The sequence below is a fragment of the Phocoena phocoena genome, chromosome 12 (genome assembly GCF_963924675.1).
Source record: "Phocoena phocoena chromosome 12, mPhoPho1.1, whole genome shotgun sequence".
Lineage (NCBI taxonomy): Eukaryota > Metazoa > Chordata > Mammalia > Artiodactyla > Phocoenidae > Phocoena > Phocoena phocoena.
Genome location: NC_089230.1, coordinates 25,184,343 through 25,206,421, shown reverse-complemented (window position 1 = coordinate 25,206,421; position 22,079 = coordinate 25,184,343). Strand labels below are relative to the sequence as shown.

At 40.6% G+C, this 22,079-nt stretch overlaps 1 protein-coding gene across 2 annotated transcripts in view; it reads right to left on the bottom strand.

Moving 5' to 3' along the window:
- The window catches only part of NHSL1 (NHS like 1), a 128,319-nt gene that overhangs the window by 45,149 nt on the left and 61,091 nt on the right, over positions 1 to 22,079 (bottom strand). The window contains exons 1-2 of one of the 2 annotated variants that reach the window (XM_065889102.1): positions 16,597 to 16,654; positions 13,162 to 13,314 (exon numbers count right to left, since the gene is read on the bottom strand). In XM_065889102.1, coding sequence (XP_065745174.1) covers positions 13,162 to 13,314; positions 16,597 to 16,654 — 211 coding nt within the window. Of the gene's footprint in view, positions 1 to 13,161; positions 13,315 to 16,596; positions 16,655 to 22,079 lie in introns of those variants that run through there. The other variant, XM_065889101.1, reaches the window with a different exon arrangement.

The following is a 22,079-nucleotide window of genomic DNA, read 5'->3' as shown; positions in this document are numbered from 1 at the left end:
ATCAGATTATCAATGACAGGGTCAAACGCCAGTTCTATTACATATCTTTGTCCGGTACCAGAGAACTGAGAACACAGAAGACTACAAACATATATTTAGAAGAAAATCAATAATCAATCCCAGTCCAACAGCTGTATCAGATCTTATATAGCTAAAGATTCTAGTTCGAGCTTTCAAGTAATAAGCATGTAGGAAAAATTTACTGCACTCAAATATTATGCTCTGTAAACATTAGGGAACTTATTTTCTTAATGAAAATCAAACCAAAATGTATTTTAAAATAGAAGGGATCTGCCTTCCAGTACCTTAATTTATTGGGTTTGGCGATCCTGAGCAAGAGAAAGAAATCATACTGATACTGTAGTTCAGATTCTGCCTTGCCAGTCATGTATATTGGATTTTCCAAGATTACATTTGGACTTTCCATAGATTCTTTTCCTCAGAACAGCTGTACTTCAATTTATTGAAATCGTCTTTAAGAATCAACAAATTAGAACATAATTAAGAGACTATAAATGGTCAAATGTTTTTAAGTTATTCAGTTAATTGTAGCATATCAAGTGAGTTGAAAAGCTATGTTAAATCTAAAGACACCATGGACTTAATATAGATATTTTCAATGGATATTGTCCTAGATAATTTGACAGCAATTTAAAATAATAGATTCCAAATAAATATGCCTTTTTGGTTTACTATTACACTAATGATTCATTCTTTTCTGCCCTCTCCGCTTAAGAGTTTGTATTGATATGAAGTTATACAGCAATACTTACAATGATATAAAAGCATATTATTATCTGTGAAGTATTATATCCAAATTTATCTTACAAAAACTGCATATCTGAGTCCATAAGACAACTTTTTTATAATCGTCACGTCAAAGATACTTTGCATCCAAAGTACGATAAAATAAAAAAGAAAAGGAGAAAATATATGGCTTTAATGATTGAGCCCAAGTCGCCCTAAAAGTTCTGAAATATCTCCTCTCTTAATGGTGCATATGAGACAAAATGTTCCAGGTGTTAGAGTATACTTTAACTGCAGGTAAGAAAGAGACGGCCAATCAGAAAATATACCAACAATCACCCACGTGTCAAGGAGAAGGAAGCGTCCTGGAAGGAGATGAATCAGTTTGTTCAAGTAACCTTCTGCTAACAGCCAGGGAGATGAATGGCGAGAGCCAAGGGCTCAAACTCCGACAGTCAACAGCTCTGTGTTCGAACCCTAGCTTGCGATGAGCTAGTGAAACTGAAGGGGTACAACTTTCAAGGTGTTTACGATTTAGGTGACTGATTAAACAAGTTCACATGACAATTTATGGAGCACTGGTTCTCCCAGTTAAGGTGCATCAGGATCCCCTGGGGGCTTGTTAACCACTTGGCTGACCAGTGGTGGGTCCCAGAGTGTCTGATTCAGTGGGTCTGGAGTGGGGCCCGAGAACTTGCATTTCTAATAAGTTCCCAGGTGATGTTCCTACTGCTGGCCTGGGAGCCACAGGAGGAGAAAACTGTTTCAGAGGAAGGTAAAGTAGCCACAGAGAAGGAGAAACAATATTAAAGGTGCTTGATGTGAAATCCATTCAACCATTTGGGGTAGGTGTGACATAAAAGGAAAAGTCTTCCACTTAGAGGAGAGGCTCCCGAAGAAGGAAGCAGGATTTTCATAGTTTAAGATTTCCTACATATTCTAGGTGAGAAATGATAAAAGGCCCGAGGGGAAAAGAGAGTTAATCTGTTGCTTTTATTATGTCACAGATGATCCACACTCACCAACAGAATAACTTGAGAGGAAAACAGGAAACAAAGGACAAAGAAAAATTTAACAGATCACTGCAGGAGGAGGAGAAATGCTATATCTGGTATTTACTTTCGGTTCCTAAGGAATACTGTTGTGTTTCAGAAAAAGCTTTAATTTTGTTCCTGTAGAAGTACTTTACAGGTCAAGATTCCCTTAAACCGCTTGAAGAGGTCTTGTTATTTTAACGTACCGCTTCAGCTCGGCTTTAAACAAAGCTTCCCGATTCAGGCTGCTTCCGCCTCTCCCTTGATTACAGTGGTATCTCCGCCCAATGTCCTGCATCACCCCGATCCCTTTACTGCAAACTTTTAACACAGAACCAGATTTAACCATTTAAAAATGATGAGTCAGATTATGTCACTCCTGAGCTCAAACCTCTCCAATGGCTTCCCAGGCCCTGAAAGTAAAAGCCGATGTCCTCCTGAAGGTGTCTAAGTGTGGGTGGCCAGGGAGTTCATTAAATGAATGAACCATCAGTACTTGAAAGGGTACTGTGATTATGTGACAGAAGGGCCGTCCCCATCCCTCACCCAGGTGTATTTTATCTTTGGCCATACTTTCCATCTTAATTTACCCAAGGCATGGGACCTGCCTATCTATCTGGTACACCACCCATGTCATCAGTGTTTATTAAGCACAACTGGCAGGTATGGGCTGGGGCCAGCAGCAACACAGAATTTAAGGGGGAAGGGGTCTCAGTCATATATGTTCAGGAAATAAGAGGATGAGGGAAGAGCAGGTAGGGAAGATGATACTCAGTGCTCTATTTGGGTTATCTATACAGGAAAATTTGGTCTTGGTAGAACTTCAGGGACACTGACCAAATCCAGCATGAAAACACTAATTGCATCACAGGCGACTCCCCCAAAGATTCTGGTCAGAGAGAACAGATGTCACAGGAAAGCTCCCAGCAAAGTTTTGGGAAGGAGTAAGGTAGAAGAGAGATGGTCAGAAAAGCCACCTTTGAAATGGATGGGTTTTGCCAAAGGAGGGGGGCGGGAATGACAAGCAGACCGCTGAATCCATATGCCTAACACTTACTTTAGCACGATTCCAAATGACTTCTCATTTCAATCTCCTTAGTGAGTTCGGGGAGATAAAGTGGTCAGGATGGGGAAATGTGGTGTCATCAGCTCAACAGTCACACAGGAAATGAATCTGCTGACTAATATACTGAGGAGGCATTGAAAAGAGTCTTTTCGCTCCATACCCTGGGACCAGTATCTCCCTCACCGACATGAAACACCTTAGGCAATCTCACTTATGCAGAAGGGCAAAAAAAGGTCATTTTGACCGATATTCTCCCTCTATGGTTAATTTCTATTAGGGTGGAATAAAAACCTCCCAAAACGCAGGAATTAAATATTAAAACTTATACCGTTGGATAAAACTGTTAGCTTTATTTTTCATTGCAAACCATGGAAGGAATTATTCCTCAAATGTTATTTGCCATGGCAGAAAACTGGTTTTTAACGTTTCTTCTCTTCACATACTCAAAGTCATTTAAGGAGACTTGAAGAACTAAATCAGATTGAAATTAAGGTGAAAGCTTTCCGGTGCCCACGATAAATGTGAAGGTGCTGCGAGTTTGCAAGCCCTAGTTGAGCACCACCAGAGCACAGCCAAACTGGAGGTGATCTCATTTCACTTTAGAATGAAAAAGCCCTATCGCTGGCAGTCGTGGAGCATCACCAAGGTTACTCAATATCAAATAGCCTGCAAAGATTCTAAACGAACACCAGGGACTTCAGTTGTTCAGGGAATGATAACAAACCTTATCCACAGTACCTTCAATGTAGCATTTTTATGCTGCGCTGGGCGAAATATAGCAGCCACTCAAGTTACTCACTTTATCAGGAATTAAAATGGAATTGCTGAAACAGCAGACTGACCATGGACACAAAAACAAAACAAAAAGCCTTTTGTTTAAACAATCCATAGTGCTTTGTTGAGACCTGGATCATTTAAATGACTGTCTTTGCTATTCTATCTTTTGTGTGTTGCTTACCGTTAAAAAAAGGCAACAGGTCTCTTTACCCATTGAAAAAGCAATGATTGTTCCTTTTTCTTTGCTCTCGCATCTGACTTCCCTCTCACAGGTTAACTACCCTTTCAGGGTTATCACACCCAGAGAGTTAGTATTATAAAAAATTTTGTGTGGCATCAAATCAAACAACAGAAGTTAAACCGCCACCTTTGTATATCATCCCATTCCGTTAATTTTTAATTTTTGTCTTTGCACTTCTCTTTTCTCAATAGAGAATTCAATCCATTGTTTCATCAGGTTGGGCAACTTTCCCTAAGGATAAAAATTCCAAAGGAAGTCTTATGAAATACTAAACATTAAAAAAAGTCTTTAATAACATTACCATTTGTCTTTGAAAAGTCAACCTCATTAAATTCACAAGCACTGAACGAGAGAGCTCCAAATGAAGTCACCCTTCTCACCAAGGAACTAGCCACATGGTGGGGGCCATTTTTCTATCAAGACTCCAACACCCCTTAATAAACAAATTCAGTGTTTTTTTGCTCCATCTCAAAATGCCCTTTCCCCAGTCCTGTCTGGGAACTAGAAGTCGAAACCTGACCTCTGCCTGCGCCCGTTCACTGCCTGCTGTCTCCTCAGGGAATGCTCCCATTCTCTCTTTATATTTGCAACCTTTTCTCCTCCTGTGGGCTCTTTTGTCTACAACCATGTTTTAATCGGCTCTAGTTTTTAAAACAAATAATACTACTACTTCTAGCCTGCCACCACCTCAAAGTACTGTCCTTTTTCTCTTTGCCTTGTTGACATCATTTATTTCTTAAAAAATATTACTTGTATTATTTTTCTGCTTGTTAAAATAATTATCTCGTGAAACCTGGCTTCTTAAATCCCAGACCCCCTTGAAACCCCTCTTTTGATGGTCACCAATGACTGCCTACTGACCAATTCGGTAGCCTCTCTTCCGACTCTGCCCATCCCGGAGCACCATGGTCACTGCCCTATCCTGATTTCCTCTCTTCTTCCCCAGTTACTCTTTTGCTGACTTCTCCTTCCAACCCCCTAGATCAAAGCCTTCCAGGCTCAACCTTCACAACTCCTCTCCCTGCACTCCATCTCCAATCTCCTCACTCCCGTGTTCTCACCACTTGTTCTGTGACTGATCTTCCTCGTGAGTTCGAGATGACCTTTACAGGACCTCCACAAATACAAGAGTATTTACAGTACCACGCACTGGGGTCACACAAATGACAAGAAAAGGTCCTGCTGCCAAAGGTCTTGCTGTCAGGTGGGGGGATAAACATGTGAACACAATTACTAGTTTAATGGAGGGGTGTAAGGTTCTGTGGGCATGTGTAGAAAAGTGGGTAAGGGATGCCCAGGTCTGCCCGGAGGAGTCCAGGAAAGCTTTGGGGGAATCTGAGCATCAACCAGATGACCCTTACAAGGGGAACAGGAGTTGGCCAGGTGAGAGAGGTTGTGGTTTAGAAGAGAGAGGAAGTGGATTGAGACGTGGGGTGGAGAGAAAGGGAGGGCAAGACAAGCCAGGGTTCCAACAGAAGGACTTTATCCTTACGTGTAAGGGCACAAGGTAAAGATCTTGGGTGTAGGAGGAGAGAAGCATGGGGGAGAAAGGGTGATTTGTCAGGTGAGGCTGGACAAACAGGGGTAATGAAGGTTCTCAGATGCTAAGGGAGTTAGGTCTTATCCTGCCAGTGGTGGAAAGCTGGTAAAAAATGATTAATGAGAGGCATGATTAGATTTCTGCTTTAAAGACAACACCCATGGACAAGGGTGTGGCTCAGTGATACCACCATTATCAAGCTTGTGAGTTATTCACACACTTCTCTCTCTGACGAGGTGTAAACAAGGAAAGCAGCCATGTCGATTTATCTCTGACTCTGCTACAACATCCAGACCAGTGCCTCACTTGCTGGGTGCACTTAGAAACTTTTATGTCACCACAAACTTAGATTTGTGGACAATTCAATTTGTCAGTATTTGTGTTCAGCCGTAAATTGCATCTTTGTGTTAATAAACTTTGCATATCACTCTTAAACAGTTAAAAGAGGCCAATCAGAATTTTGGAGCTTAGAAGGGAACTTGGAGATTGAAAATTGTTTTCCAGAGGAGGAAGCCAAGTACAAAAATGGGATATGGGGCTTCCCTGGTGACACAGTGGTTAGGAGTCCGCCTGCCAATGCAGGGAACACGGGTTTGAGCCCTGGTCCGGGAAGATCGCACATGCCGCAGAGCAACTAAGCCCGTGCGCCACAGCTACTGAGCCTGCGCTCTACAGCCCACGAGCCACAACTAGTGAGCCCACGTGCCACAACTAGTGAGCCCACGTGCCACAACTACCGAAGCCTGCACGCCTAGAGCCCGTGCTCCACAACAAGAGAAGCCACCACAATAAGAAGCCCGCGCACCGCAACTAGAGAAGAGTAGCCCTGCTTGCCGCAACTAGAGAAACCCCGCGCGCAGCAACGAAGACCAAACACAGTCAAAAATAAATAATAAATAAAATTAATTTATTTTTTAAAAAAAGGTATATGATTTTCCAACGTCTCATGGGCTGCTGGCAGCACTGGAATCACAATTCTGGTCTCCTAACTCATTTTTCAGAACAGTTACTGACAACAGAACAAGATGTCAATGCCTCTGTGGTTCAGGAAAGATGAGACAATTACACATCCTACTTCTGTTCAGCGGCTTTTCCAGAATAACAAACCACTCCCTGCCCTGTCCTCAATTCTATGCCTATTTTTGTTTAAACTAGTAAATAAGTTAAAATTCTCCATGAATGAGTGTAATGTAATGTTTCTTTCTTATAAAAAAAAAATGAAAGACAATCCTTCTTTAACCAGTGACATTTAACCATCTCCTTTTACACATCAATTTTACCAAAGGATTCTTCAGGAAGAATGTAAGTACAGAAGTAGGCAAAGAGTAAACTGGCTATAAGCGTTAAATCATTGGTATACTTAATGTTTCTCTTCCCTTATCTTTCTTTCCTTTGTCGCTTTTATAACCTATTCATTACTATTTTTTTTTAAGTCCATCGAGGTACTAATGACCTACCGTTGCCCTAAAAATATGCACCAAATGCTATTAGGATGAAACAATGGTTACAGATGTTTGTCGCACGTGATGTCTCATGATGAAGCCTCCTTTCTTTATTTCTCTTAAACATATTTGACTTTTAATGAAATCAGGAATGAGTGAAGAGAAGTTTTCACGAGCAACAGGGAAGCCACCACCTTAGGCTATTTTGCATTTCCTAAATTAACTGGCTGAAGAAACCAAATCTGCCGTGAGCCTTTGGATTCCCCGTGTAAGCCCTGTCCCAGTGACCTTTCTGGAAGTTGAGGGCAGCTGAAGAGGCGTCAGAGATAGGCCCTTGGGATCTGAGATCAGAACAGGCCAGCATGGGCTGAGAAACCTGATTTGGAGTTCTTGGCAGAGCCATTTATAAACTGCAAAGCAGCTGTCAATCAATCCCTTAACTCTGATAGGTCCCGATCTACAAAATGGAAAGGGGATTTATTAACCAGAGGACCGGGGAGGGCCCTTCTAGCTCTAGCATCCTGGGCATCTTTCAGAGGTTGATGGGGAGTTGGGGAAAAGGAATCTTGCTCATGTGGATGAAATGAACAAGTGTCGACGGCTGTCACTGTCATCTGACGAAGTTCCTTGTTCTCTTCCTCTCTCCCTCCTCCCCACTGTATATACCTGGAGCATAATGGCTGGGAGAGGAAGTGCCAGCTAAATCATGACAGCCTTTTGGGAAAGAGGGCTGAAAGTTCTATCTGTATTCCACTGCACTTAAAAGGCACCCTTCTTTCTACAAACACTGCTTCCACATTGAGGCGCAGGTACTTTGAGACACTTTATATAAATAAGTTGGTTTTATTCCCACGAAAACAGATATTATGATCTTAGTTTATAGATGAAAAAAAAAGCTCAAAATGTTAAAGAGATACACTCAAAATTAAACTCAAATAATATATTCCTAGTACATAACAGAGGCAGGATGTGAACCTAGATGTGACCCATGCACTTTTCGTGAAACCTGGGCTTTTCTTACTAGAAAGCAAGAACAGGAGGTTTCTGGAGTTCAGGTCATATTCTATTTTTTGACCAGAGTAATAATAGTTACATAGATGTTTGCTTTATAATTATTTGTTGAACTGTACAAGTCTTATGTATTTGTCTGTGTTTTATGTCATAATTTTTAAAAAGTGACAGAAAAGAAAAAGATGAAAAATTCATTGTCATTAGCACAAGGTGGGCAAAGCAGATGTTCGTCCTGAGCCTGTCTGGGTGGTGAGCAGATGTATCATTGCAAGAGAGAGAGCTCTCAGCCAACATCCCCCAGGTCATGCCTAGAAAGGTGTCTTCCAGAAAGCTCTGTAAAAAATGCCACAGGACCCCCAAGAGGAGACTCTATAACCAAAATCACAGGGCACCTGGGATATCCCAGGGGCCCATCAGCCCAATGCAGACAAATGAGACCACCAAGCCCCCTCATCAAATCCAGAGATCCCCACAGCCCTTCCCAGAACAGACTTACTTGTCCAAGTCAAAATGCAACTAGTAGGTGGTTTCTTGACAATGAAAGGTAGATGCAGTGACCCTTAGATAAAGTCTGTGTGTCACGAACTGTCAGAGAAACCTGGCTGGGACTACTTGGAGACCTTGTCCATAATTTTAAGAAAGGTATACCACTCTTTAATGTTCAACAGGTTGGTCTGTACACACACACACACACACACACACACACACACACACACACACTATTGTTTTAAATCACTTGGTACAAATAGTCATTTCTTCAAAGTGTAAATCCCCAATTCTTATCTCTCCAGGTACAATAAACATAACCTTCTGACTCTGAATTAACACAGGCCAGATCCAACATTCCACCCTGTGCTTGCACTCCTAATTCTAGAGCCACAGAGTAGGCTGACCTGCTAAAATATGTTTCTTCAGGAATGAGAGCTGTGACTAGACGGTTTCTGATACCAACAACAGATGCTCTGTGAACTAATTCAGGCAGGAGTTAACACAGATGCAGTAACCAAACTGCCTGTTAAACATACTATGAGAAAGTCTGTTTATCTCTCTCCCAAGTTGGCCTTTTGCGGGAGTGAAGGCTGAAAAATAACATGTTTGTTTCAGCCTTTAATAATCTTAAAACTGTCAAATGAGGCCTACAGGTTGTGAAGAAATAAAATCTGAAACTTTCATTGAGTCTGAGCGAGCCCACCTCATCCCTCAAGTCCCCTTTTTCCACTGAATTGTGGCCCCTTCAATATATATAAAAACTACCTAGATAAAAATTTAGATAGATAAAGGTTACTGATCATCACAACTAACTCTGATGAAGTTCATGAAGGGTTCAAATAACTATGGAAATTAAAAGGGAAGAATTCTGGAAATTCAGTAAAATTCACTATTCATTACTAGCCAGATGTCCTGTTTACCCAAATATCAAAATACTCTTAAAATATGGGTACGGACTTCCCTGGTGGTGCAGTGGTGGGAATCTGCCTGCCATTGCAGGGGACACGGGTTCAATCCCTGGTCCGGGAAGATCCCACATGCCGCAGAGCAATTAAGCCTGTGCGCCACAACTACTGAACCTGCGCTCTAGAGCCTGCGAGCCACAACTACTGAGCCCGTGTGCCACAACTACTGAAGCCCATGCACCTAGAGCCCGTGCTCTGCAACAAGAGCAGCCACTGCAATGAGAAGCCGGCGCACCGCAACGAAGAGTAGCCCCCGCTCGCTGCAACTAGAGAAAGCCCGTGCGCAGCAGCGAAGACCCAACACAGCCAAAAATAAATAAACAAAAACAAATGGGTACACGTTTGTACTGCTGTTAGCAATAAGTCATTACCTAAATCTCTAATAACTAAATAAATCAACAAAACCAAATCATTTGATCCAAGAGCATGGTCACTAAATTCTATCAAGTTCTCCAGAGACTAGCCCCCAACAACAAATATAGAAGATCTCTGCTTTATCTGGACCGGAATGGAAAACACCTGCTGCAGGCACTCCACATGCTGTGTGACGCACCAGGAAAGCCCATCTCCTCCGCAGTGGGGGAACGGGAGAGTGGTGGTCTCCCAGTGCTGTTCTGGCTGACCGAGCTCTCCCCTATAGGCCCAGCGTACCTCACGCCCGTCTCCGTTACACTACTGTCTGTTTACTTCAGTCTTGACACCAGACAGCAAGCTCAGCTCTTTAAAGCTGGGGACCCACGACCTTTTGCCTCTTCATTTAAAAACTCCTGGCATAGCACAGAATTGATTCTTAAATACGTATTAAGTAGTGTCTATTATCTACCTTTATGTACTAACTCAAGCTTAGCTTTTTTGTAAAAAAAAGTGCCTTCCTCAACCACTCTACTGACCAGTAAGCATCTGTGCATTACTTTAACATAAGCAAATGTTTACAACACTTAGTTATTCATTTGTTAGTATTCACTGTATCATTTCCCTCTGTATTTTATGGTCCTCAAGAGGGGAGCTGAGCGCCCCACAAAAACTGACAGAACAGCTCCGACAATGAGCATTTAATGATTAAGAAAAAGCACCAACCTGTTTAACATTAAACGATAGTATTTCTTCCTTAAAACAATGGACAAAGTCATAGTAAGACTAAAAGGAGGAACAAAATATTAGAATGCTCATTGTGAATAGTGACCTACCTTTCTGTATTTTTAAGCAAAGGCTGTTGAGGTCATATTAACTTAGACTGATAATCTTATATAACATCATACTTTAACAGCTGCCATATAGTAAGGGACTGGATTTTTTCTTTTTAATCTTCACTGATAACGAGGCAATAAATACTCTGCACTCATGTGTTTATTTCGAGCTGCTAACATGATGTAGGGGAAGTGGTAAGTGAAGTTCTGTGCATGTGACTATAAGTAAATAAATGAAGAACAAAAGAACTCAGATGTTCTTTCTCATTTCATCTTTCTCAACCACTATTCTTCAAGTTATCAGTTATCTGAAATCTCTTAAGGTGCATTTAAATCCAGATTTAAAAGTTGAGCTGTAAGAATTTCCCAAACTTATTAATTTTATTAATAGTAAATCCCTTCCATGAACGATTTTAGGGCATTTAAGCAATCACTGAAGCATTTACCTTTTCAAAATAAAATCTAAGTGTAGGCAAAACCAGTGGTGATGATATTTCATAGGTATCTGTTGAACAGTCCAAAGTAAAATAAAATCAGAAAAATCTATATACAGATGCTCAGTGTTCTAAGGGCAGACAAGAGAAGCTCTGATCTGGTACTTGAAAAATACATGAAAGAGGTAGTGAAGCACAATTTCCTGGAGAGCTATCAAAAAACCACTGGGCCTGAATATTCAAACTCACATACACCTTTGAGAAAGCATTCTCTACAAGCCAGACCATGCAGTGTTCTGTCTTCAGAGCAAGAAGAGAAATGTTAACAATGGCACTCCCTCAGGGGTTTGTCCTGGGAACCGTGCCATTTAATCTTCTTAGTAATTCTTTGGTGGAGGAAGGTGAGCTCTACGTAGAGAAGCTCTTTGTCAAAATTTACTAAAGACAAATCACTAGGAACTGAAGGGATCTAGAAGAAATTGTGGCTGGATTTAGGCACCTCATGAAGTCAACAAAGGTCAAAGTACAACTCCAAGGCCAAACGGAGGAGCCCAACTAACGTGATTCTTCTCATTTAAGCGTTTAGTCACTAAATATACAGGGTATTCAGTCTAAATGAAAAAGGGAGCTCAATAATGTCCTCATTGCTGGACAGTCCAATGCCAAGACTGTAAGATACAAGATACATAAGACTGCAAGATACCTATGAGATAACTGAAGCATTATAAAAGATTACAGGAAGAAGAAACAGGGCCATGATCGAAAATGTTTGTAGAGTTCTGCTCGGAATACCAAATCTATTGTGAGTCTACGGACAGCTATTCCTTCTCTAAGCAGAGATTATCTGCTTTCTTTAATTACAATACAGCAATTGTTGGCACCTCTCGAGTATTTTTCACACTGTGATTTGCACTCTAGGTATAAGTATAAATTCCACGAGAGCTGAGACCCTGTCTGTGTATTCTGCATTTCTGCCAGAATAATAGGTTTCAAACAAAAGGTTGTTAAAGGCAGCAGTTAAGAATGTGGGCTCTACAGCCTGAGACTGTCCAAGGTTAACTCTTGGTTTTGCCACTAACTTTGAGATCTTAGGCAAGTTTCTAATCTTTGTGTCTCTATGTTGTCATCTGCAAAACTGGCACAGTGATGGTCTGTAGATTATTGTGAGGATTAAGAGATAATATGTGCAATGGTTTAGAGCAATACTTGGTATAGAGTTGAGTGCTTAATAAATGTTAGCTAGTAACCACAGCAGTTATAGTAACAGTACATTAATATATGAATTACTTAATAAATGACTGATACACAAGTAAAAACTATCATAAAAATTAGAGGGGTCCTCATGCTGGGTTTTTCTTGAATCAATAACAGTATTTCTTAGATGTAAGTCTTAAACAATTAATTAAAATATAGGATGCCTGATTAAATTAAATTTCAGATAAGCAACAAGTACTTTTTTAGTATAGTTAGATCCCAAACAGCACAGAGGAGAAAACTGGTAGAAGCAGAGTCTGGTAGGATAAGAATGTTGGTTTGTTGCTTTAAGAGCAAGTCTCTGAATCTTAAAAGTCACTCCTTCCTCTTTTAAAGAACGTCCTCCCTCCTTTATCACTTTTAGGATGCCTTCTTTGTACCATGCATAAACTCTTCTTAGCATCAGCAACAAGCTGAGGTAAAAATGAGAATTTTAAACTAGACACAGGTGTACACTCTTCCTGGATTTCCTACTGGCCACAGTGCACTCTGCCCACCTGGGCTTAAAGGAGCCCCGTTGGGTGCTGCCCAAGTTCTGATAAATCAAACCACTCTGCACTCCTTCACAGTCTATATTTAGGTCCCCTTTCCACCCAACTTGAACTAACTGAACAAACCATTACAAAGTACTAGCTTTAAGAATTTGCTTTGAATACTTACATTAGTCTTAAAAAGGCAGTGGCAAAATTTCCCACATCAGCAGGTGTTTATTTGGATTAAATTGGTACCAGTGGTTTAAACATGCTCGAGGGTTCTAACATGGAGCAGGCTCTTTAAGGACAGATTTGCATATCTGTAAACCGGCAGCTTTCAGAGACCAGATCATATTAGGCATGTAGTAGGTTGTGAGTATTTATGATATTTTATAAAGACACAGCATACTATCCGTTCATTATAAATAGCAACCAAATCTATGCTTTCAATTCTAACAGTCAATAATCCAAGAACAGCAAGCTTGCAGGGCACCATCTTACCCCTCAATACTGATTTGAGGTTGAGCTTGGCTTGGCGGTGCAGGTCCTCTACGCAGGGGGGTCTTGTGGTGGGAAGGAACACATTCTCCTGCTGGTGCCATGGAGCAGTGTAGTGGACTGTCCATCGACTCTCCTCATCTAGGTTGGAAACAGCTGTAGAAAGAAAGAACACATTCAGAGGTCAAATTAAATGTGTTACATCAAGGTGGGTTCTTGGTACCTAACACATCCATAGGTAAGGGCCAGCAAGGGAGAAATAGAACAAATTTTGAATAGGATTCAATCTCAGGGGGCTTCCCTGGTGGCGCAGTGGTTGAGAGTCCGCCTGCCGATGCAGGGGACACGGGTTCATGTTCCGGTCCGGGAGGATCCCACAGGCCGCGGAGCGGCTGGGCCCGTGAGCCATGGCTGCTGAGCCTGTGCGTCCGGTGCCTGTGCTCTGCAACGGGAGAGGCCATAGCAGTGAGAGGCCCCCGTACCGCAAAAAAAAAAAAAAAAAAAAAAAGATTCAGTCTCAGATCCCAGGGGTCCTTCCCACTGTGTTTCGCGTTTGTTCAGTTAACTGCTTCCCAGCTTTTTAGGCCCTCCCTCTACTCCAAATGTTAAAATACGATTAACAAAATCAATGAAGACCTCCAACTCCTGCTGAACTCCGCCATGACAAATAATAGTCAATTGTACTATGTCATTGCTTTAGTAAATGTTAGATTGTCAAGACAGAAAACAAATTTTCTACTAAGAAGTTGGGACCAATTCTTTCCCCTCTAAGGCATTATTTTTTAAAACATCACTGTTATAAACTCATTGAATTTTTACAAAACTAATCATAAACATTCAAGGTAATACATTTAAATAGCATATCTAATTAGAAATCCATTTGTGCTACAAAATTTTCTCTGTATTTCTCGCTTTCATGGAATACTTTTATATTCCAATGTTTTTAGAAATTCCAATGCAATTGACTTTTCCCAATATAATCCAATTCAATTGAATTTTTCCAACACAAACGAGATTGAGGACATCAGAGGGGGAAATGATAGGTAGGCTAAATCTCTATGACAATTTTCCTTTATCCTTCTAGGGATTGGGATCGCTTTGTCTACACATTTCATTTTTTCCTGACAACACAATCTAAGTGGGGTACGAACACGAAACTGACAGCACCATAAATATTCAACAACAATTTTTAAAATACTCTCTGTATAACTGCTGCCATAAGCCAGGTGTAGAAGAAACTAAAGAAGTTTGAGAAGGACCCTGTGCTGAGGCAGTTACTGAGGGTGACAAGTCTAACTCCTGTAAAACCAGCAGATACGACAATTGTGAGTCAGGGGCGAGTCTTCCCCTACCTCTGACCTATGCCACACAGGGCACTCTGGGCATACTTCTTTCTACAACATAACATGTCCCTGGAAATGAGGCCATAAAGTAGACTCGTAAAATAAAATCAACAGGTGTGCATGAACTATTGAACCTTTCTATTTGAACATGTTTAAAGTTAACTCAACGTACCTTACAGTACAGCTATTACAGCCATTAAACAGATCAAAGGAACTAATATATGTAAAGTCTTAGCTTATGAAATAACTCATGTAAAGAACGGTTGTGGCGAGAGCAGTGCAATTACTTGAAGGTAGCTCCTGACTTTTCAACCATCGCTGAAGAGGAACTTGGCCTTTCTCAGTGCCCCTGGGAACACAAGCCACCACATACACCACGGTCAGCGCTCACCCCATATACCATCTTCTCTACAGCTACTGAATTCTACAAGGCGGGCTTTAAATAATTCATTTCCTAAATCATCCCACCTTCTCCAGTTGTAAGATAAATTAGTACTAGGGACGTGATATGCAACATGATGAACACAAGTAACACTGCTGTGTTCTATATAAAAGTTGTTAAGAGAGTACATCCTCAGAATTCTCATCACAAAGAAAAAATTTTTTTCTTTTTCTTTTGTATCTATATGAGATGATGAATGTTCACTAAACATATTGTGAAAATCATTTCATGATGTATGCAAGTCAAATCATGCTATGCACCTTAAATGTACACAGTGCTATATGTCAATTATATCTCAATAAAACTGGACAGAATTTTTTAAAACCATCCCACTTTCCCCATCAATTGCTAAATGGGAAAATAAACATTGAGAACTAGACATCAAGTTAAATAAAAACCGAAATGTCCTGTGTGCTTTCTGCTTTTAATGTTTGCTAAAAGCAGCATGTAAACTAGGCACCTGGCATTTCACATAACCTCCGTGGAACAAATGTTTTGCATGGTGCATAGAACTATCAAACTTAATCTAAGAAATCCACAGAGACCCGATTTAGCTCTTAGTTACGTATCTGAGAATCCTGCACAGGGTGGGACTCACCATATGTCCCCCAAAGAGTAGCCACAGTTAACTACAATGTTTTGTGCTAATGTCTATTTATTTGAAAGACTGAATTACCATACTTCATAGTTGGAAAATACTGAAAATTGAAACTCTTCCTATTCACCAATTACAAATCAAATCCAAGTAATAGTGTCTGTGTAATCACACCATCAGCCCCACCACACAGCTACCAAACTGGCTCCTAAGAAAGAACAGTTGTCTCGCCCCTGGTGTATCTCAGTCTTGCCAGGGCAGACTTTAATCAGCCCATCCAAAGACAGCCTTCAACCAGGGAAGCTGTAGAAATGAGCCCCAAGGGCTGTTCTTTTGCTTTCTCCAAAGTTTCTCTTACCAGTGGCTCCTGCCCATGGCACATTTATCCAGTTTAAATCCATTGGTCCAAAAACTAAAGTAAAATAAAATAAACCAACAACTATGTAAAAAACAGAACCATGTATTTATAAAAAGTATACTTTCCAAAGAATGAAGAAGCGCCTGGATTAAAGAAATTTAAACCAGTGGTAAGAATACAATGAAGCCACATCACAAAAGCTGTGTACTTTACAATGACTGATCAGTCTAGACAGAGCCTGTCCTTGAGCTCTTAAATACCTAACAGAGTGCCAGGGAGTTTTAGAGGATCATCCCCACCAAAAATATGTGATACATTACACAGAGGCTCCTCATATATTTAGCCAAAGAATCAAAAAACCATACACTGTACATCAAGGCAGACATAAAGTAAATACAAGGGTTTTTTTCCCTCCCCTTCTTCAAAGGACTTCTTTTGAGCAGCAGAAAATGAATTCACCTAAAATCCCAACTATAAATAAATAAATAAGACATGCTAAAAAAAAAAATCACAGAATTCTGCCCTAGAGTTACAAAAGTCTGAGGTGTTTGAACAACTTGGTATAGAATGGAGTTTAACTCATGCCGATTATGCTGTTTCACACTCTTAATTCCGTCACTCGAAAGGATGAAGTAGTACATAAAACACACACACATACACACACACTCGCATGTAGTGGGGGAGAAAAGAAACTACTTACTTTTCTTCCTAAAAAGTTTAATTAAAGACTTGATCTTTGTATTAATAAAGACCACCATTTCCAGGATGTCTACATAGGGCTTAGAAATTTGAATCACATTAAAAGCTCAGTGCAGCAAGCAGGTGGCGAGCGGCATCCTTCTGCTCCAGATTCGAACTTTCTTCCTCTGGCCTTGAATCCTTAGACATCTGCCCGGGGTGATGTAACTTTGAGGTTGAGCTTATTGTCAGGCAGTTACAAACCATTAACAGTCCTTGAACCTGAAACGCTTCCACTGAAACCTAATCTTTAAGGCTGAGAGCCGCCAGTGACAACGTGTACAGAAAGAGAAAGCCAATCACAGTTCTTATTTGCATGATAGCCACATCGGTCTTTCTGTCTTGGTGCTCAATTATTCAGTTTTCTCTCCAATAGATCAGAAGTTTCTCCTCTCTGGATTCCACAAAAACAGTGCAGATTTTCCTTAAGGAAGTTGAGGTGAAGTAAATGTGTTCCCCATTTTCACTGGGCCACTGTGAACATACAGATCTTTTTACTGTAGCCGCCAAGTCTTAGAGCCAGTCTGTTGATTCTTTGACTCCCTAGTTAAGTCAGGCATTTGAACTGATTTGGGGGGGGGGGGGGGGAAGAGCCAGACTATTGTTTCCCCAACCATGCCCCCAGGCTCAGCCTCCCACACCAAAGGAATGTTTGCAAAGAAGCAGTAAAACTTTACAATAGAATCTCCATGGAGCTGTAAATGAGGACTTGGTTGCCTTTTCCTGCAATTTAGTACGCCCTGTCTTCTCACCCAGTTTCTTTTTTTTTTCTTGCCAGTGTAAGTGTAGCGTTGTCATTGTTCCAAAGGGTGATCCTGTTTGCATCTAGCTGCCGCGACTCTCCCACCTCACCCCACAAAAAAACCCCTCAACTTCTCCCACTCCAAAGGAGAAATTAGATGATATAGTACCCTAATCATTTAAATCTGTATTTTAAATTTAATTATCAACTAAGCCAGGTTTTAAAAATTCCACATCAAACACCACCCATGGGAGAGAAGAGGAATAATTTCTAACAATCATTATTTGAGTTTCTCTTTAACTTGAATGTACTGTACTGAGTTCTGGTTCTTTTGTCCATTTGCAATTAGCCACAGAGAACTGGGGAAACACAAACAGAGAAGAATCCGAAACGTGGTACTAGCAGACACTGTAAAAAATACACTCTGGGGTAAAGGGACAGGAACAAAAAGGAAAAGAACACAAATAAGAAAATATTATGAAAAGGGACAAAGGAAAAGAATGTTCCTCACATCTCTCCCCAATTCCACTTCATGGCAAAACAGTTTTTGAGGCACGTTAGACAACCTCTTATTTCATAGCTTTGGGCCAGGCTTACAACTGAATGGAAAAATGTAATAACCCACTAATTCAAAACATTTAGTTTATAACAAAAGCTCTTAGTCAAAGAATAAAATTTATATAAGGGGCTCCCTCTAGGGAAAACTTTGGAATGATTCCTCCTCAAATCATTTCCCCCCCAATCTTATTTTTTAAACAACAACAAAAGCAAAGCAAACCAAAAAAACCAAAACACATATATTATCCTATCACCATACATATTATCACAGATTTCCAATTTGTGTTATTTCATCCCATACATAGCTTTATTTAAAAGTAACCACATGGCCAGATGGCAAATGACAAACTACTGTGAGTGTAAGCTGCCTGAAACGAGTGTGCAAAGTCTCCTTTCGGAAAACACACTTATAAGCAAGAATGACAACCTGGCCCGGCTTCAAGAGCTGCCTCTCAGCTCATTGCACTCAGACAGGTAGTAGAGGGTTCTGGCAGGAAGCACTCCTATTCAGTTCACAACCAACAAGTTTCCAAGGTAGAATGTCCCCGTGCAAACTTCCAACTGGAAACAGCATATGGCCTTTCATGTATACAACAATGGCACTGGAACACTGATTCATTCATTAAAAGATAAATATTGAGCACATACTAAGGGCCACTCATTTGAGATCCCTCTTGGAGCTTACATTACTTGACAGTAAACCACAATTATACGGTATATTAGAAGGTGGTAAGTGGAATGGACAAAGGAAAAAGTTGAATAGGATAAAAGGGGCTTGGGAGGAGGGGAGGTGGCCAAGTTGTAGTATTAAACAGGAGTCAGGGTACAGCTTGAAAAGGTGAGATCTGAGTAAAACCTTGAAGGAGGCAATGGCAATAAAATAAGAATCTATCCAGTGAATCCCACCGGCTCTCATTTTAAAGAGGGAGATATGTTTATTGGTAGTGAGGCATTAGGACTAGTCAGAGAAGTGCTCTAAGAAAATGAACGCTGGTAAGAGTCACGCACGGAGTAATTTCCTTTCTCATTCAATTAAACCTGATATTAAGTGGCCTGAGTTGTGTAAAGATAATGCTATTATGTGGTTACACAGCAGTCAGTGGCGAGTGTAGGGGTAGAAAGCAGGCTTCCACTCCACTTCCCAGGGCGCACAGGGGGCACACTGTCCTCTATGCATTATTCCGCACTGCCTCTTAACCTCCTAAGTCCAGAGCTTCAGGAAAGAACCACGTAAATTATGGTATTTATTGTGTTACATAATAAGTCGTGTTTGGAAAGAGCTTTTTAATTATAAAGATTTCCCCAATGATTTTCTCATCTCTTACTTTACATCCTGCATAAGCATGAGAATGAGGAAGTATTTTTTTTTTTTTTTTTTTTTTTACTGTACGCGGGCCTCTCACTGCTGTGGCCTCTCCCGTTGCGGAGCACAGGCTCCGGACGCGCAGGCTCAGCGGCCATGGCTCATGGGCCCAGCCGCTCTGCGGCATGTGGGATCTTCCCGGACCAGGGCATGAACCCGTGCCCCCTGCATCGGCAGGCGGACTCGCAACCACTGCGCCACCAGGGAAGCCCAGGAAGTGTTTTCATCTTATAATTTGCATTTGCCTGGATGTCACAGTTTATTGAAGAGCCATGGCTTTACGAAAGTGTCTAGTATTTTTCAATGGTTCCATTTACACATTCAACAGAAAATACATAAATCCATGGTACTTCTTATTCTAACTTTAGCTCTATATCAGTAGCAACAATTTTTTTAAAAAGTTCTAATATCCCAGACGTGGAAGACTTGACGGCATAGCAAAGGAGTGAAGAGCTCAGCTCTGGAGCCATGTCACCCAGGATACTGGCCACTTACTAGAGAAGTGACCTCTCCATACCTTGGTTTTCTCATCTGTAACGCGGAGGTAATAACACTACATTACAAGGCTATTATGAGAATTTCAAGAGTTATTATTGACAAGGTCCTTGGAACAGTCCCTGGTATGTGGTAAGCATATATAAGTATTTGTTAGAGACATGAAGAGTATCTGAAGAGACACCTAAGCAGCCTTAAGCTTAACAAAGGGACAGTGATGCCCTTTGCTGTGAATGGAAATCAACTTCACAACCTCATGGATGTCTTTCTACTTGCTGCAGAGTTAAACAGCCAGCTGCATGAAGGATTGCTCTAAACCTATCACTACCAGTTTTGATGCACAAATCATCTTTCCCCCTGCCTAAAATTCTACCACTCACCATTTAAAAAAATTCTCAGTGGTCACCATGAACTTCTAACCAGCACCAATGGTCTTTTGCTCTCTCCGCATCTTTCTAGTTATCTTTTTAATCATATACGGCTAATGACCCAGTTCTGGCACTATTCTTCAGCAACACTGCAAACCACTAGCTCCTTTCCTACATTTGATTGCCCCTTCTCCGTATTCTGACAAACTCTTAACAAGCTTCCACGAGCCAGTCGTTATACTTCCGTCCTATGCTATTCACTTATTCCCCCTTGAAACCTTAATGATTTTGGTGGTGTGAGGCAGGAGTCAACAAATTATGGCCCTTGGGCCAAATCCAGCTGGTCCCTTTATAAATGGTTGAAAAAAACTAAAAGAATAATATTTCATGACATGTGAAATTATATGAGACTCAAATTTCAGCATCCAACAATAAAGCAGTGATGGAACACCACTGCGCCCATGCATTCACCTACTGTCTAGGCTGCTGTCACGCTGCACACAACTGCAGAGCTGAGTAGTTAGTTGCGTCAAAGGCTATATGCCCTGAAAAGCTGAACGCATTTACTCTCTGGACCTTTAGAGAAAGATATGCTGACCTCTGGATGAAGCTTCTGCCTTTCAACACCCCGCTCAGTCTTCACCTCCATCTGCTGTCTTTCATTGGTCTGTCCTCCAGTTCCATCTCAGTAACCTCTACTCGAATCTCACATTATCTCAAGCTGAACGTCTAATTTAAGCCAGTTTACTTAAATTAGCGACTTATCAAGAACTTTCTCATTTCTATTAGGGCTGACAGTCAATTTTTCAGTGAACCAGACAGGTACATTTAAACTCCAGTTAAAAATGAGAAAACTGAGATCTAGACGCTGATGCATGTCAGAGCTAAGATGAGAATCTGGGTGTCCTGAGCCCTCTTTCATTAGCGCAATTAAGTTTTGCAAAGAGATCTTTAATTACTACATTCAAGTTAATATATCTTACACCAAAGTCTTTATTAGAGCCCATAACTAATAAAAATATTTAAGAGTAGAAGTCTTCAGTTAGTACATTCAAGTTAATGTATCTTACACAAAAGTCCTTATTAGAACCTATAAATTAAAATATTTAAGAGTAAATCATTATTCCCTAAAAATACCGTCAAATATTACAAAGGAAAACATGCTCTAATATCACTTGAATAATCCTGGCGGCTTATCCTAGTCCAGAATTTTGGAATTCCATTACCACTACTATTGTATAGATACTGGCATCCTTATTCATAAAAGTTCAACATTTCTGCTTAATCTTTCACTGAAATGAAATCTTATTTTTAACCAACATTAAAATTTTTTCTTCTAGGAATCATCCGATTATTTCTACAGTTATCTGATTACTTCCCAGGAGCGGGTATATAACATACCAGCAAAGAGTCAGAGGAATATTTTGCAAAGTAACACATATTCTAAAAATTTTAACTGTGAATATGCATTTATGTTCCACCAGTCAGCAATTTTACATCGAGCGCTTATTAGCTGCCTTGTGTTAGGCATCCAGGTTGAAAGTAAATCCAACATGGCCACTGACTTTCTTAGGAAGTTCACAGTCCAGCGGGGAGGAACTTCCTACAAAAGTCAGTGACCGCACCCAAACAGATAAAAATAATAAAACAATGAATAAGTATAGCGAGAGAGATAAGACCATGATGTTTACTGGAAAGATGACAAAGGGTATGTAGCTCACTTATTTTAAATTTACTTTTTATAAATTAGTTTTTTATTTGTGTTTGAAAGTTAATATATTTAGCTTTAGATCCTGTGTCATACTTTGAGGTATTAGGTCAGAAAACACTGCCACAGTATTGCTCCCTAGGGAAGAATTCAAGCAAACCCAAACATATTTTAGTTATTGGCAGCCACTTAAGCTTTTTTTAAAAATTGC